This window comes from Gavialis gangeticus, unplaced genomic scaffold (genome assembly GCF_001723915.1).
Source record: "Gavialis gangeticus isolate Ggan-Ray unplaced genomic scaffold, GavGan_comp1, whole genome shotgun sequence".
NCBI classification, from domain to species: Eukaryota; Metazoa; Chordata; order Crocodylia; family Gavialidae; genus Gavialis; species Gavialis gangeticus.
The window spans coordinates 8,014,138-8,030,083 of record NW_017729012.1 but is presented as its reverse complement, the minus strand read 5'-3'; the positions used below and the strand labels follow the sequence as shown (position 1 = coordinate 8,030,083).

Here is a 15,946-nt window from a genome sequence, read left to right as displayed (position 1 = left end):
CGGGGGGGGGGGGGGTAGAGAGCCCACCTGCCCGTGGCTCCTGTGTGTGAGGGGAGGCATTTGTGGACCAACCAGAGGATCCCCCCCTCCAAAGTGTGCCCGTGCGTGCTGGCAGAGGGTGTTTGTGCCCGAAAGCTTGCAAAGAAGAATGTTTTCCAGCACAAGCACGTTGGTCAGGCTGAGGAAGCGCCCGTCGTCATCCCAGGAATGACGCTGCCTCAGCCTGACGAAGCGTGTTTGTGCCAGAAGAATTTTTTCCAACTATTTGAGTTGATCTAATAAAAGATAATCACATTTACCCAAAGAGCCTTGTCTACTGATGTGCACGTGTGCGTTGAGAGCTACAGAGCGCCAGCCGGCTTTCCTGAGCTCACGCCGCCTTCATCAGGTGCGTCAGCTCACAAAAGCTTGCGCGCACGCGCGTGTGTGTACCTGTGCACGCACACACACGTGCACTGTTCTTTGTTTCGCCTAGGGCGCAAATCTTACCCTGCCTTCTCCTTGACTTCACACAAGTGCACCTGGCTGCGCCCTGTATTCCAGCCTTGAACTGGGAGGCTACCTCCAGATGTTTGTTTCCCTGGGGACAAGTAGCAGCAGCGCACAGTGTGGCTTCTGTGGGCCAGGCTCCAATTGCGGGCAGCCTGCTTTCTTTTGGCCGAGGTGGCAGCGCTGACAGATCTGCAGTGCCACATACCCCACATCTGTGCTCATCTGGAGGCAGCCAGGGAGCGCCTGGCTTTTCCCTGTTGTGCGTTTAGAAAGTGAAAGAGGGAGCAGATATTGCAGCCCTTGGGAAGCATGCATATTTCTGATCCTTGTCGCGGTGGTACACCTGTTTATCTCTCTTGTATTACAGGAAAGCGGTCGCAGTTATCCCAATGGAGAGAAAACACAGCTCCCAGAAGGGAAAAGACACCAGGAAGTCAAATGTTGCCCCGCTCCCTATTCACAAATACAGGAAGAAGCTAGTTGAGGCTGTCAGAGACAGCTCATTTCTCATTGTGACCGGGGAGACAGGAAGTGGCAAAACTACCCAGCTCCCTAAGTATCTGTTTGAAGAAGGTAACTGTTCTCCTTAAGATGCTAGACATCTTCCTATATTAGTGAAGGGTAAAACCTTTCATTTCGCTCTTAATATCGGCCCCTTTGGCAAAAAAATTAGCAAACTAGATGATGGAGAACTATAGCTTTTAAAAACTGAAACGGACGTCGGCACAAACAAGATGCATGTTAAGCTCTCCCGGGGGGTGAATGTGTGCACACGTGCATGTGTGCGCGTGCGTGCCTGTGTGTGGAGTGGAAGGATCAGTCACTTATGCCTTAAAAAATATATTTGCAACAGCTAATATGCACCGCGAATTGACAAAGCAGTGTGCCACAACTGAAGCAGTACGTTTCTTGCTTGTGTAGGCTTTGCAAAGCATGGAGTGATTGGCGTGACTCAGCCTCGGCGGGTTGCTACCATATCTGTGGCCCAGAGGGTGTCTGAAGAGATGAACTGTTCTCTAGGAAGCACAGTGGGATATCAGGTCCGCTTTGATGACTTTACCTCGGAGGTATGTGTTGGAGAGTTGTAGCTGCGAATATGATGGTTTAAAAATAACGGCCATATACCTAAGAAATGCCTGCTTCAAAATCTGGACACGCACAATCTATCGTGGAGCTTGTTTTCCATATAGTAGTACTCTGTACCGTTCAAGAAAGGGTTTGAATCCCATTCTGTATGTACATTGTTGTGAATACCACGTTCAGATCCTGCTCTAGTGTTAAGAAATGTACAATCCAGTTCTGTAAAGAGCCACATTTTTAAAGCACGCTGTAACAGAAGCATTGCCACAGAATCGGTACGTTTTCCAAAAGAGGGCTCTGGTTTTTTAGGCAGTGTGAATGTGGAGGGTAAATGAATAGTTGATCCGCATAGGAAAAGTCATGTGATCGTGGTTTTGTGATTGGGAATTGTTGGTTTGTCTTTGGGACATATCAGTGGGAAAAGAAGGAAAAAAAACTTTGTGCTTTAGATATAGGACTGTGTTAGAAATGCTTTCTGTGGTAGACTGTGTATTTGCAACTTGTGTTAGCATGCTGTACTAAATGTGGCATGTGGCCTCTTGAAGCCTAAGCAAGGAACTCCAGGCAATAAGCACAGTTCAGATGTTGAAAATGGCTATGATGAGATCCAGTTCTAGAGTAACAACAGCGTGTGATTGAACTGCTCAGGATACTGCAATCAAGTATATGACTGATGGCTGTCTACTGAGACAGATACTGGCCGAGCCCCATCTTGCCAAATACAGCGTCATTGTACTGGATGAAGCCCACGAGCGGAGCCTAAGCACAGTGAGTCTCATGTTTTTGGAGGCTGGCTGGGGTAGGGATTTAGAGAATGAGGAGGTTACGCCCAGGGCAGTTCTCCCATGGATTTAGCGTGTTTCCCAGCCTTTTCCTCAGCTTGACCCCATTTATGAGCCTGGCGCAGAGTTGTGTCACCCCGCTGCTGCCGGGCAGGCAGGGGGTGCCTTGCCGTGGTGACACAGCTGGTGCACGGCTCCCAGCAGTGGCACTGAGCCTCCCTGCCCCACTCTGCTGCAGAGGCCCTGGGGGGCAGGGAGCCCAAGCCCGCAGTGGGCAGCCCACATCCACCCTGCCCCACGCACAAATCTGGGGGCATGTGTGCCCTGCCATGCCTCCCTCTCAAGGAATGTGCAACTCCATCTTTTATTGTTGCAACCCCCAATGGGATCTGGACCCTCAGGTTGGGATCTGCTGCTCCAGCACCTCTCCATCGCTTTAGTTTTCTGCATTTATTGATTGATTAAAAAACTAAGTTAAAAGACGTCGGCCCTGCGAGCATCGCATGCTAGCAAAGATCATTTCCTTGAGCAGAGAAGAATGACAGGACAGTGGCCGTGCTTTAAAAGCAGTCGTCTCCTCGAAGCTGCCGTGAGGGTAAGGAATGGGAAGTAAAGGGCTTTAGCTGTGTAAAGAAAGCGGTTTTGAATGTCTACTAAACCTTTTATTAAACTGTACCTAGTGTATTTATGAGAGTACAGGGGGTGTGCATGCCCCTTCAAGCATTCGTGCCCTCAGGGCGTAATTCTCTCCTGTTTTTAATGTCTCTGAGATAAAAATCAGTCCCTCTTCTTGTATTTTCTTGGCCGTTTCTGCTGTTTTCTGGTGAGTCCAGAGAGACCAAGATAAAATGATTCTCTTTCTTTCAGGATATTTTATTTGGCTTGCTGAAAAAGCTGTTCCAGCAGAAGAAGCCTCCGGGCAGAAAGAAAGCTCTCAAGGTGGTAGTGATGTCAGCCACCCTCGAGGTAGACAAGCTCTCAGAGTTCTTTGGGCACTGCTCAGTGGTGGATATTCCAGGGAGAAATTATCCTGTCAAGGCAATGTTCTGTGACCTGCTTGGCCCAAAGGATGCAGGAAATTCTGCATACGTTACAGAGGTACAGTATGGTTGTTTGGCTTGGTCTCTCTGTCCCGTTCTTTTTGTTCTTGGTGTGATGATGAACTCTCAGCAAGCCATGGGAGTTCACCCCTTTGTGAGCAAAGCATGAATCACTCCGTGGGTGGCCGGTTTTTCAAGCTTCCTAGCATGTGCGTCACAGGGGGAGGAGTTGAGTTGGTTTACATTTCCACTTAGGATTGCTTGAATGAAAGGCTCTAGTTCCAGCAGTTAATCCTGTACCTGCTGCTTGTTTCAGGCTGTAAAAGTGACCCTGGATATCCACTTGAATGAGTCAGCAGGGGACATCCTGGTTTTTTTGACCGGTGAGAATACCTCTTTCCTTCCAAAACCGAGGCTGTCCTGTGGCAGACTGTGAAATGACTCTTGCTGCCAGTGAATGTCCCTGTAATCCCAGAGCAAGAAATGCTGGGGACAGTTCTGTCTTCATAGCAGTGGCTGCACTGCAGTGTCAAAATGCATCACTGCAGCCGCACCCAGCTGAACTGGCATGCAGAGTCAGTGGTAGAGAGAGCAGCTGTTGCAGGCATGAAATACCTTAATTTAAAAGATCAGGTGCAGATTTTTCCCAAGTGCCTGAGTCACTTCTGACTGTAAAGTCAGCTGAAGTCACAACTAGTGTTTCTTAGATATTTCTGGATATCCCATCCTCAAGTTGCTTGGGTAGGTATTTCCAACACTGATCTGTCTCATCCCTGGACTTCTTTATTGTCTCGACTCTTTCTGCCCTTCCTAACTCTGTCTGAGACAGATGATTGCCTCTCTGCCTCTTAATAACACCAGCCCAGGGTCTGGATTTTTAGGTGGGCATTAGTCTTTGATGGTTATAGAAACAAAGGGCTGCCAGGTCATTGAGTCCAGTCCCTGACCAGGGCAGGACATGGTTCCTTAAAAGAGATGGAGCTGGGTATTAAAGAACAATGTCATGTTCATTTTAAGGGCCCAATACCCCATCCCTTGTACACTAGAAAAGTTGCTGATCTCAGCAGGGGCTGAAAACAAACAAACCAGAAACCCCCTAACTTTTGGACTAACCGTTTCCAATGCAGGAGAGAAAATGACCTCTTTAATACCTTGGAGTAGGAATCTTTAGTCCTCAATCTTACTGTATATTTATGCAGTGGAAACGCTTCCTGCTGTCCCTTAAATAATTCTATAAGAATAAGATGATCACAAACCCTCCGACCTAGCGAATGTATGCTTGAGGTTGCTGAAATAACTCATAAAACCATTAGAAGGAATGCATAATGAAACTACCACCATTACACAGAAGAACCCAAGTCAGAAACATCCCTTTGAAAAGGCTGGCTGTCATCAGTGAAGGTGCTTTCCACAACTGGTCCTTTTTCCTCGCTCTTGTACTGACATCCCTCTAACGTCTGATAAAGAAAACCTTGCATAGAACTATTGTAAGCTACCAAAGCAGAGTTATAGCTAAACAGACCATTTCTAAATTCTTTGTTTGTTTGTTTTTTAGGGCAGTCTGAGATAGAAAAAACTTGCGACTTGCTTTTCCAGAAGGCAGAATCTATAAATTACCGTTACGATGTGCAAGATTGCTCTGTTGAAGGTTTGCTGATCTTACCGTTGTATGGATCGATGCCAACAGGTAAGATTTGTTCAACTGAGTGTTGTGTCTGATTCAGAAAAAAGTTAGTCACAGGTGTTTGTTGTGTGATAGTCTTATAAAGAAGGTGTTGGTTGGAAATGATACAGCCATGGATTCACTTGTTTGAAAAATGAAATGCCTGCAGTATTGTCACAGATAGTCACAATCTGGCATTGCCAGTACTCTGTTGAGCACTTTGACTTAAAATCCACACAGTTTTGGAAATAGTGGTCTTCCATCCAGGTCAGTATGGAGTGGAGGCCGCAGTGTGGAAGATGTGTGCGTTCCCTTCTTGCGAGGACAGTCTTCCAGTTTAAACAGAAATCTAAGGTCCTTACTAGTAATGGTCATCAACTTTCAGTGTGCCGTGAGCAAGAATATTTTGGCTCCAATATCTGGGACCAAGATGAACATGAGTAAAGATTGTCTGGCTCTCTGAAATTCACCTTTTCAACATGAAAAGGTGCTCTACATTTCTCTAACAGATGGATCACAGACATAGCAAGGTAAAGTGCTTCTCATTCTGTCTGTACATTTTCGTGATGGGATATTATCTCTTCTACCCTGAAGACATTAGTAGTTTCTCCTGCAAGGCCGATGCACTCTATAGTTCTTAGCAGGGGCAGGCGTAGATGCCCGTGAAGTCCAGTTAAAACCTGCTCCTCAGACTTGTTCCAAGAGCTCCTGTTTCAGCCCCTGTCCTCCTGGCTGAGGACTGGTGCAGACCTTTGCAAAGAGCTGGCAGCCTGCTCCTTTAACTGGTTTGAGGCATATTGAGTCTGTTTTCAGTCTAGGATTTACACTGATTTAAAATTAAAATATAAATCCACAGCCTTGATACGCAGCGTGTGGCTAATATCTGTCCGGGAGAGGTGAGGCACAGCAGGAAAAATTATTTTTATTCAGCTGAAATAAATGTTTTTAGCTGTCAAAAAAGGGGCCTTGGCTTAATTGCTCAGATGTGTTGCTTCCATTAATTTTAATCATTACCTTTTTGTGTGTGTGTTGCCAGTGAGGCGGGTGGCAGTAGGGCTGTGCCTATGAGGGAAGATGCAAAGACTGCAGCGCTACCCTTGATAGAAAGTATAAATTACCAAATGAGTCACTCAGCTGTGTCACTGCCTAATAGGACATGCACTCATTTTGAAGAGATTAAAAACAAAGGTTTCCTGCTCTTTATAAAACACAGGTGCTGCGTTTTCAGATGCTCTCAAATGTGGTGGCTAAATGTGTGGGTGAAATCCGTAGAATACCAAAATGCAGAATAAACGGGTGTGAGAGGAGGGCAGCAGTTTCTGAGTCTGAGAATTTTTGCAAGGAGCGTGTCGGCTGAAGACATGCAGAGAGGGTGTGCTTCTTGTTCCCTCCTAAAAGGATGAAATGAGGCTTGAATGAGAGGGAAGTGCTAACTGTGGTGCTTCAAGAAAAACCGCAAATATACTTGCCGCTGACAGACGCGGTTCTTTTCGTTGTATGGCTGTGCTTGGGAGGTGTACTCGATGCAATTGCTCCCACATACGATGCCTGGCAGTAATAAGACCCCTGCCCCAAAGAGCTATCTATGAAGTATGACCAAGACATTGCAGGAACAGCTTTTCCAAAGGAGTTCGAAGGCCAGTTCCCTGTTGCTCTCTGAAAATCTCCCCCTGAGTAATAGCTGGAGGGTAATACGTACGTACTACTTTGTCACAGGTTTAGGCAAGATGATTCATCAGAAAATCAAGATGTTAACTTGTGTTAGAATCGGTTTGCAGTCCCTGTTTGCTTGGGTTTCTTAGAGCACTGAGCATTTGATTTTAAAAAAGAACTTAAAATCTTTGGTTGACTGCCCATTCAGAGCTGGCATCTTGCTCGGTTCCCTGGCTCTGCTCTTCTTTCAAAAGAGCCACCCAGAAGAGTTATGCTTTTAAGTACTCTGTGGCCAGACCCTTTCTTACAAGATTTAACAGTACAGAAGTGGTGATATTGTTCCTGGCTGATGGGAAACGAGTTTGAGAACTGAGTATGCTTTGAATTGCTTCATCTGGCTCTTCTCTGGTTCACTCCAAATATAACTCTGTTAGCTACCCATTTGCACTGTCTGACCTTGCCCATTCCTAGAGGTGTTGTTTGACTTCATTGTGTCCTGCCTGGCACAGGAGCCTGATGGATTCTCTCATTTTAGATCAACAGAGAAGAATATTTTTGCCACCTCTGCCAGGCATTCGAAAGTGTGTCATAGCCACAAACATCGCTGCGACATCCCTGACGATTGATGGGATCAGGTACCTGTTTCCTTCGCTTCTTAAAAGCTGTAACTTGGGGAATGCTAGAGAAGGTTGCACTGGAATTGAAGGATGTCTGACCCCTGTCTCCAGCGATCTGGAACTGCGTGCTCTCTTCTGTTTACGCAGGCAGGGAGTGAGGTGCATATATAAGAAAAATCAGTGGTCAGTTGGGGCTGTGCCTTTGCCTGGGAGCTTAAATAGTCTTTAAAATGGTTAATACAGATGGAGATTACTTTGGAAAAAATCTAAATTGAATTGAGTGCAATTTCTTTGTATAGACAAGCCTTAGATGGGGGAATTGTAGTCCGTGCCTTTGTAGTTCTGCCACTGGCCAGCAGGGTGTGACCCTTCTCCAAATTTACAGACTGAGTATGTTGCCGTTCTCAGCCTTTATGGACACAAGGCCCTTCTCACTCCCAACCTACAACCCCCTGGCTCTTTTGGTCCCCCTCACTCCTGATCCACTGCTCCCAGCCTCCCAGTGTGTGTGTGTATGGGGAGGACAGGGGCCCATGGCTTGGCCACCGCTGCTCCCCTCAAGGCCACCCACGCTGCCCCCCCACCCCACCTCCCCTCTGGCGGGGACTGCCAAATCACTATTTGGGAGATGCTTTTAGAGTCATCTGTACTGATTACTCATCGTGCTGCTAGTGGTGCAGCTGGTGCAGAGGTCCTGGCAGCAGCAGTAGCAATGAGTCTCGCCGCCCTCCCTGTCAGGTCCCACGCGTTGGGCTGCAGAGGCATCTCCTGCTCATGCCAGTCCGGCTAGGCTGTGTGCAGAAAGTCGGGGGTGGGGGCACCCACAGACTTACCTGCAGGGAGCAGCAGGGCACAGGCAGCCGGCAAGCAGGAGTAGAGCACAGTGCTGCGGCAGGTGGTGCCACAGAAGAAGGTGCGCTCAAAGAGTTCGCCAGGCTGCTGGACCAACAGCACCGTGCAGCACACCACCCGTTCCTGCAGCTCCCGCGGTGCCGGGCTCAGCAAGCAGCGTGAAGCGCGCCCAGCCCGAACCCCCTGCCTGGAAGCAGCAGGCACCCAAGTGCTGCTGTCCATCCTCCTTGTCCCTCAGGCACAGACCCCCTGAAACCTGCTTGCAGCCTTCCTACGGGCCATCCACCCCCAGCTGAGAACTGCTGTTCTACATGACCTGACTCTAGGCATCTTGAGTCACTGCCTGGTACAAACTCCTCTTCTTTCAGCTTCTTGACGATATTTTAATCTTTTTTAGGTATGTGGTGGATAGCGGATTTGTGAAGCAGTTAAACCATAATCCCAGAGTTGGTTTGGACACCCTGGAGGTGGTTCCCATTTCAAAGTAAGTCTGAAGAGCGGTTAATTGCTCTTTGGTTTAACAGGATTACCCAGACTGCCTTCGGAAGGTGTTTTGCATATACTGTGAATCCACAGTGTTTCAGAAATGAGTGGAGAGGTTTGAGACGCCACAGCATGCAAAGTTTTTTGGTTTACAGCTAGTCTGGATTCATATTTAGAAGATGGGGCCAAGTAAATAAAATCTAAGGGGAGTCTGGCAGGTTTTTTCAGTTGTGGGCATTGAGAAGGAATCAGCTGTGCTCTCCATAGTCTGAACAAAGCTTATACGTCCTCCTGCTACTGCTGAGCACAGCAGCCTGCTTCAGAAACTTTCAGGCAGTTTTTCTGTATGCAATAACAAGTTTTCATACTGCTACTTTTTACATAGATGGGTTCCGTTGTTGCTGCGTAGTCTAAGCCTGTCATCCAGGCACATGCAAATAGCTGTTATTTGTCATAATTACAGTGCACTTTTCTACCCTGACAGCACGTACTATCGAGGTTCTTTCTCTCTGACAGGAGCGAAGCAATGCAACGAGCAGGCCGAGCTGGCAGGACATCACCTGGGAAGTGCTATAGGCTATACAGCGAGGAATTTTGGGATCGGTGTATGCCTGAACACACGATCCCAGAGATTAAGAGGACTAGTCTGACATCGGTGATCCTCACCTTGAAGTGCCTTGCTGTCCATGATGTCATAAGGTAACCCCTGGGGAGAGGATTGCTGTCTTCCTCCTGGCTGTCGCCAAGGCATGCTGGAGACTGGGGGCAGCGGGCAGCACAGTTCACACCGCAGCCTGCTGGCAGCAAGAGCAAAATTAGGTGTCGGAGCAGGTGTGACGGTTCCACAAAATCAGTTTGTCGGCTTCCCGGTTGTTCTCCTAACAGTTTCCTAGGCCAGCCAGCGCCTTGAGGTCTGGCTGCTTTGGAAACCCAGGCTTTTATTCCCAAAGGAAACGGTATTTTTTGTTAACCCTTTAGAGGAGCAGGCAGAGAGTTACAGATGTCCCCTCTTCTGCAGGCCGAACTTGTCCCTCTCCAAGGAGTCTCTGATAGGAGATATCCTCTCCACTGTTCTGTGTGGGTCCTGGCACCTCACAAACGGAGCTATTTCCTTGTCTGTTGCTACAGAGCATCGCCCCCCAGTGCCAAGCAATGGGGCTGAGTTAGGGGCACCACGTCCCAGCCCCTAGGTCTGCTCAGTTAAGGCTTGGGTTGGTCTCGCTTCTTTCTCCTATCTCATCCATTATCTGCAAGCCCCATCACATGGCAGTATTAAGGCTTCTAGCTTGTTTCACATGGATTAAGTTTAAGTTGAGGATCTCTCAGAATGAGAGCGGGTGGTGGGGAGTGTGTGTTTGTGTGTTCATGCGCCTGTGACTCAGGCTGTGCATCTTTGTGCATGTTCTTTCTTCTGGGGCTTGGCTGTTTGCCTAGAGATATGTGTGATACACATCTGCGCATGCATGCACACACATTTTTCCTCTTGATAGGTGACTTGTATGGAAGGCCTCAGGCTTAGGATGCCTGGAACATTTTGACAGAAGACACTTGCCCTAAGTCCCAGCAGTGGAATTTCCACCTGTGCTTTTGCTTGTAGGTTCCCCTATTTGGACCGCCCAGAAGAGAGGCATATTCTGGAGGCTCTTAAGCAGCTTTACCAGTGTGGAGCTATTGACAGGTAAGGAAGTCAGGAACATTCTTTTGAGATTTTGACCCTGGTCCTTATAAAGCTTCATCCATCTGGTTGTTAAGGAGTCATTCATCTGTAAGAGTGCCACAGGCCTGAGAGCAGCTCTGGGACATGTGATCAGGGCCCTCTCAGTTGGCTTCACTGCTTCAGCTCCAGTACTTAGTGTGCACTGAGCAGGTTGTACTTCTCAGCCGTAGTTTGGGGTGCAGCGTGGAGACGGTGTAGACAGGCTCGCTGTGTTTCAGCAGCCCTGAAGCACCTTCTGGGGCTGCTGCGAGAGTAGAAGGTGCTCAGGTACCACAGCGCATGGATTCTCACTCTGTCAAGATCCAAATATTGGATTCCTGATGCCCTTCAAGTTCCTGCTCACATTGTAGATCAGGCAAGGCACGGGCAACCGTAATGGCAGGTTACCGGCTAGAGAATCCTCTGTTGCACAGAAGTGCCAGTCCTCTCTGCTGCCTCACCTCTTCCCCTGGGGTGGGTGGGTGTTTGCCTCAGAATCACCAAAGGCTGTGGCAAAGTGGCCCTGGTACCGGTTTCTCTTTCCTCGCTCCTTTTCCTTGTCCCCTGGCATGTATGCCCAAACTCTGAAGTTGCCAATAAGGACAAGTCTGTTCAGTCTGATACTTGAATCCTTTCTCTTCCCCATAAGGAAAGGCCACGTGACACGACTGGGAGGGCTCCTGGTGCAGTTTCCCCTCCCTCCAAACCTAACCTGTGCCGTCATAAAGGCAGCTGCTCTGGACTGTGAAGATCTGCTGCTTCCCATAGCAGCCATGTTGTCAGTGGAAAATGTCTTCATTCGACCAGGTAGGGGGGCAGAAGCTGCTCAGCCTTCTGTGCCGAGCAGGATGTCTGCCAGGCGTGACTGGTTAGCGCATGCTGCTCTTAATTTCCACCTGCATTTTGTCTTCTGTCTCACTAGTTTTCCATTCCTGGTGTTAGCAGCTGTGCGAGGCCCTCAGCTCCCTCTAGATATACACCAGGCTCCTCTGGGGTTTGCAGCAAAAGAAGCTCAAGCTCCTTCCACTTGCACTAAAAATGACTCCATTAACTGAGAGGAAGGAATAGCCCTCACCTGGGAGACGTGACTGCCTGTTCAAACCAGTGCATGATTAAACGCAGGGCCCAGCAGCGTAGAGAAAGGAGCTCTTGGAAGAGGCTGTTGCAGTTGCCTCAGAAACGGGAAACCTAAGTATACCTGGTGGCATGCTATGCAGTGACTGCCCTGCGTGGGGGTTTACGCGTCAGAAAACGCTGGGTGACAAAGCAGGGTTCTTTGGAAATATTGTCCTTTATTAGCAAGGGCTTGTGGAAGGTACTGAGCCTTGTTCTTCTGACAGCTGAGGTGGAGGCCAGTCTTGGGAGTTTGGTTTTTATGGCACGGATGCATTACAGACTGGACAGCAACCACCAAATCACTATCTGGGATAGGCTTCAAGAGTCACCTGTAGTGGTTTGAACTTGGAAGAGGGACCTCAGGCAGAAGTGTGTACAACAACACACGTAAGTGGGCAAGACGACTGCGTGGCTGGAAGAAACAGTGATGGGAGGAAGAGCCTTTCGTATCCATTACCAGCCTAGGTCGTTAATGGCCGGGTGGTGTTAGCTTTTGGTGGCCAGCTGGTGGCCTGTGTGAAACACCTTCACCATCTCAAACCCTGAGACAAGGGTTTAGCGTCTGTAATTGAAAGCAAGGGCACCATGTCTGGGTTCTCTCTTGGTCCAAGCAGAGCTTGAGGCTTGATAAGATAAAAATAATGAACTTGCCCCCAGAAGCAGTGCTCTGTGGCAGGGACAGGGCTTGTGGGAAGCTTGAACTGCTGCTGCTTCTCTGACCTTGTACTGTGCCAGGACTGCGCTTGCTCTCTCCCTCCCCCAGTTCTCCCCCACCAGAGATCAAAACAACCACCCTAGGGAAATAGTGTGTGTAGCAAAATCCTGTGGGAGACCTTTGTCCTCTCTTCTCCTGTCTCTGGTCTGTCTCTAGTTATCTCGGTGATGCATTAACTCGGCCTTGCTAGCACAGCAGCCAAAGGCAGTCAGACGTTTTGGCGCCTTGAGTGTGAAACTATCATGTCGGCGATTCTTTTGTTGTGTTCCTGCACTCCCACGGATGGGTCTGTGCTTCCATGTCTTTCGACCAGTTCCCACTGCAGCTTGTTGATATTTCTCACTCAGCTCAGCTAGCAAGCCCAGGCAAGATGCGCCAGTCCCTCTCCCCACAGTGGCCCTGTCTGTTTGGAAACAAGAAGCCGCACAGACTGTCATCCTGAAAATGCAGTCCCGTGCGCTTCACGTTCGTACCGTCTGTAAGGTTGCAGCCTTAATGAGCGCAGCAACTGCATTGGCCGCAGGCAGCCATGTTTGTACCTCCTGGGTTGAATGGGTTTGTTTTGGGGTGGGGAAATCCTTTCCGGTTCAACATCTGAAATAAGGGTTCTGAGATGTGTATTTTGTGTGGCATGTTCCTGGTGGATAGATTAAAATCCTTGCAGCCTTGTGGAGGTGTTCTGTGTATCCATCACCCCGATATCTGGACAAGAATTGGACTCCGTAGGTTAAACGAAACTATCCTGGATAGTACCAGCCGGCCCTGGTTTTTCTTGGTCACAGAGTGCAACTTCCATGTGATATTTGGAAACTCAGTTAAATTAAGCTCTGGGTCTCCTGTATATTTTCAGGTGGGCATTTGACCTGGCCTCTCAGAATTGATTGGGAATGAACAAAATCTGCTCATCTTTCCCACGGAAAGAGTGTAGCAGTTGCATCAAGGCTACGTCACCAGCGCTGGCTGATGATATTAATCACAGTGCTGATAGCAGCTTTGTGTTCTCGTTTGGCAGAAGTAGGAGGGAGAAAACTGTGAGCAGAGTCATGGAGGAGAAAGCAGTCTAAAAATAACTGCATAAAGAGCCGAGGGTGTCAGCTGCACCTTGGAGAAATGCTAATAGAAAGCAGAACGACAAAGCAAATGGGAATGTGTTAAAGTGAAATAAGTTGCTGTTTCCTCAGGTGAACCTCAGAGCCAAAAGGAAGCAGAACTCCAGCACAGAGAACTGTCATTGCAGTCAGGAGGATGCAACGACTTTGCGACCCTCTTAAATATCTTTGACGAGTGCAAAGCAAGGTGGGTTGCTGCACGGAGACAATAGGGCCCGTCTTTGGATGATAGAAGATGGAACTCCCACGTAGCAATATTCAGTGTCCTCTCTGAAGTCCACTTACGTGCACACGCTCGCCTTTGTTTGCAGATTTTTGCTTTCTGCCATCTCTGTAGAAAAAAGCATCTACTGCCTGCATTTCCACAGTATCTGAACGTGCGTGTGTGTGTGTGTCGCCTTCTTTGTACGCCCGTAATAAAGCATAACTCGCTTCTTTCAGCTTACAGAGAGCCTCTTTATAACACCAGTGTCTTTGTTCCCAGCAAGTCTGCTCCAGCTTGGTGCCGGAAGCATTGGATCCACTGGAGAGCTTTAAAATCCGCTTTTAGTGTGGAAGCACAGCTCCGGGAAATAACCAGGAAGCTTAAACAGGTGAGGAGGAGGAGTCCTTGTGCAAAGGAACAAATGTGGGCTCTGTGTGAGCATCTGTGCTAAATACGTACCTGAGTTCTGAAGCTTTACCAGATGGCTGCCACCTTTTCTCCTCCTGCAGTGAAGCTACTTGGGCTTCTGTAACTGAATCCCCTACTGTAACTAGTATGGCTAAGGGTGTGGCGTAACGTTGGCAGCAGGTGAGGGAAGGCATATAAAATGGTGGTGTCGAAGTGTGAAAGTGTACTGCTCTTTATACAGCTGCCGGACTTCCCCAGGGAAGCCTTTGATGGCTCCAGGAACGAGATCCTAAGAAGATGTCTCTGCGCCGGGTACTTCACCAATGTAGCAAGAAGGTAAGGAGCGGAGTTTGTGGGGGGTTGAGCGGAACGGATCTGTTGCGATTGTTAGGCTGTGACTGTAAAGTCAGTCAAAGAGCACGGCAAGATCCTAACACTGTTTGTTAAAAGGAGCAAATTCACTTGTTTGGAGCTGTCTGTGCGTACCACAGGGAGCCTGGAAGCTCGCTTCGTCGTGCCAGCTCTGCCATTGTCCCGCATTGTGTCTTTGGACAAATCACTTAACTTCTTGGTGCCTCATTTGCTGTATCGGTGCAGTTGGATGTTTGTGTGCATGCGCGTGCATGGGGGTGGGGAGGAGAATTGCCCGTCTTGCAGAAAGTTGGGTGCTTTAGCTGATCTTAGTACAGGGCTTTGAAGATGTTGCAATGGTGCTGACTTGCCGAGATTAAAATCCACAGCTGCATTTATTACATCATCAGCCAACTGAAAAGAGCATTTGCACAGTGAATGTGTGAATTCTCCTCTGGCTTTTTTCACTTTGACCAAGGGAAAGGATTTCCCCCCCCCCCCAGAAACAGGTCTTTTCTGCTCTCCCGTGCTCCCTTGTTCAGCTTGCCTTGCTGTTTAAACCTCACCTCAGGTATCCGTGTAAGGATTTTTCTGTGCTTGTAGATCCATGGGCAGGATGTTTTGCACAATGGATGGACATGGCAGCCTGGTCCATATTCATCCCTCATCAGCTGTAAGTTGTTTCTTTCCATTGGTAACTGTCTGGCTGTGTGGGAGGGCTTATCAGGTAGATGGAAGATAGAAAGCCAAGGCTGAGTCATTTCGTGCCCCTGAAGGTTGACGTGTTCTGAGAGTCAAGTTAGCTTCTGTCCATGCGATATACTGCTTAACACTTTAAGACAGTCGTGCTCACAGTTTTTGTCCTGTGGGCCAGATGAATCCACAGGACGGATCAGGCGCTGTGCTGTCTCCATACACTGGGATCCAGCTCCAGGGGCCCTGCACTGCCCCCACCCGGTAGGATCAGGCCCTGCGCTGCCTTATGCGCCTGATCTAGCACACGTAGCCGAGGCCAGATCTGGCCTTCAGGCCAAGGGTTGAGTACCCCTGCTTTAAGAAACTAGCTTGTGCTAGTATTCAATATAATGTGTATAATATACTGTGTGTAATAGAAAGGAAAAAAATAACTTGCTCTGTAGCTCTGTGACCAGGAACCCCAGCTTGAATGGATTATCTTCCACGATGTCCTGGTCACTTCTAAAATTTACATGAGGACAGTGTGTCCCATTCGCTACGAGTGGGTCAAAGACTTGTTGCCAAAGTTGCATGAAGTCGATGCATACGAGCTGAGCAGCGTGGCACGGGAAGAAGTGACTGAAGAGGAAATAACCAAGTGGAAAAACAAGGAGGACCTCAGGCGACAGCATGGTAAGCACAGTTGTGAGTTCCCATCACCGTACCCCCAAACTGCTTCCTTTAGTGGTTTGGGGGATGGAGGCTGTAATGGTATCTGACACCGACCACGGACTGCGGAAGTTAAGCCACTGCCCCTTCTGACTTTATCTGCCAAACAGTAGCATTAGCTGTGCACTCTTCTTACTACAGCTCTGATATATAGTAAGAGCCCTTCTTTATCTCGGTATCTCATGCAGGGCCGTTTGCACACCGAGGTTGTGGTCCGCTTGCCCTTTTTCCTTTATGTGCACCGTAACTGCCACGTGCAGGATTTAAGCTGCAACTGGCA

At 48.5% G+C, this 15,946-nt stretch overlaps 1 protein-coding gene across 1 annotated transcript in view; it reads left to right on the top strand.

The window, feature by feature from the left end:
- Window positions 1–15,946, top strand: part of DHX40 (DEAH-box helicase 40) — a 24,008-nt gene that overhangs the window by 248 nt on the left and 7,814 nt on the right. The window contains exons 2-17 of the mRNA XM_019511137.1: window positions 860–1,065; window positions 1,414–1,559; window positions 2,221–2,340; window positions 3,222–3,452; window positions 3,711–3,777; window positions 4,950–5,081; window positions 7,246–7,345; window positions 8,577–8,663; window positions 9,179–9,361; window positions 10,260–10,340; window positions 11,008–11,165; window positions 13,371–13,485; window positions 13,783–13,891; window positions 14,153–14,247; window positions 14,866–14,935; window positions 15,402–15,630. Of these exons, the coding sequence (XP_019366682.1) occupies window positions 882–1,065; window positions 1,414–1,559; window positions 2,221–2,340; window positions 3,222–3,452; window positions 3,711–3,777; window positions 4,950–5,081; window positions 7,246–7,345; window positions 8,577–8,663; window positions 9,179–9,361; window positions 10,260–10,340; window positions 11,008–11,165; window positions 13,371–13,485; window positions 13,783–13,891; window positions 14,153–14,247; window positions 14,866–14,935; window positions 15,402–15,630 (2,107 nt within the window). The 5' untranslated portion in view covers window positions 860–881. The remainder of the gene's footprint in view (window positions 1–859; window positions 1,066–1,413; window positions 1,560–2,220; window positions 2,341–3,221; window positions 3,453–3,710; window positions 3,778–4,949; window positions 5,082–7,245; window positions 7,346–8,576; window positions 8,664–9,178; window positions 9,362–10,259; window positions 10,341–11,007; window positions 11,166–13,370; window positions 13,486–13,782; window positions 13,892–14,152; window positions 14,248–14,865; window positions 14,936–15,401; window positions 15,631–15,946) is intronic.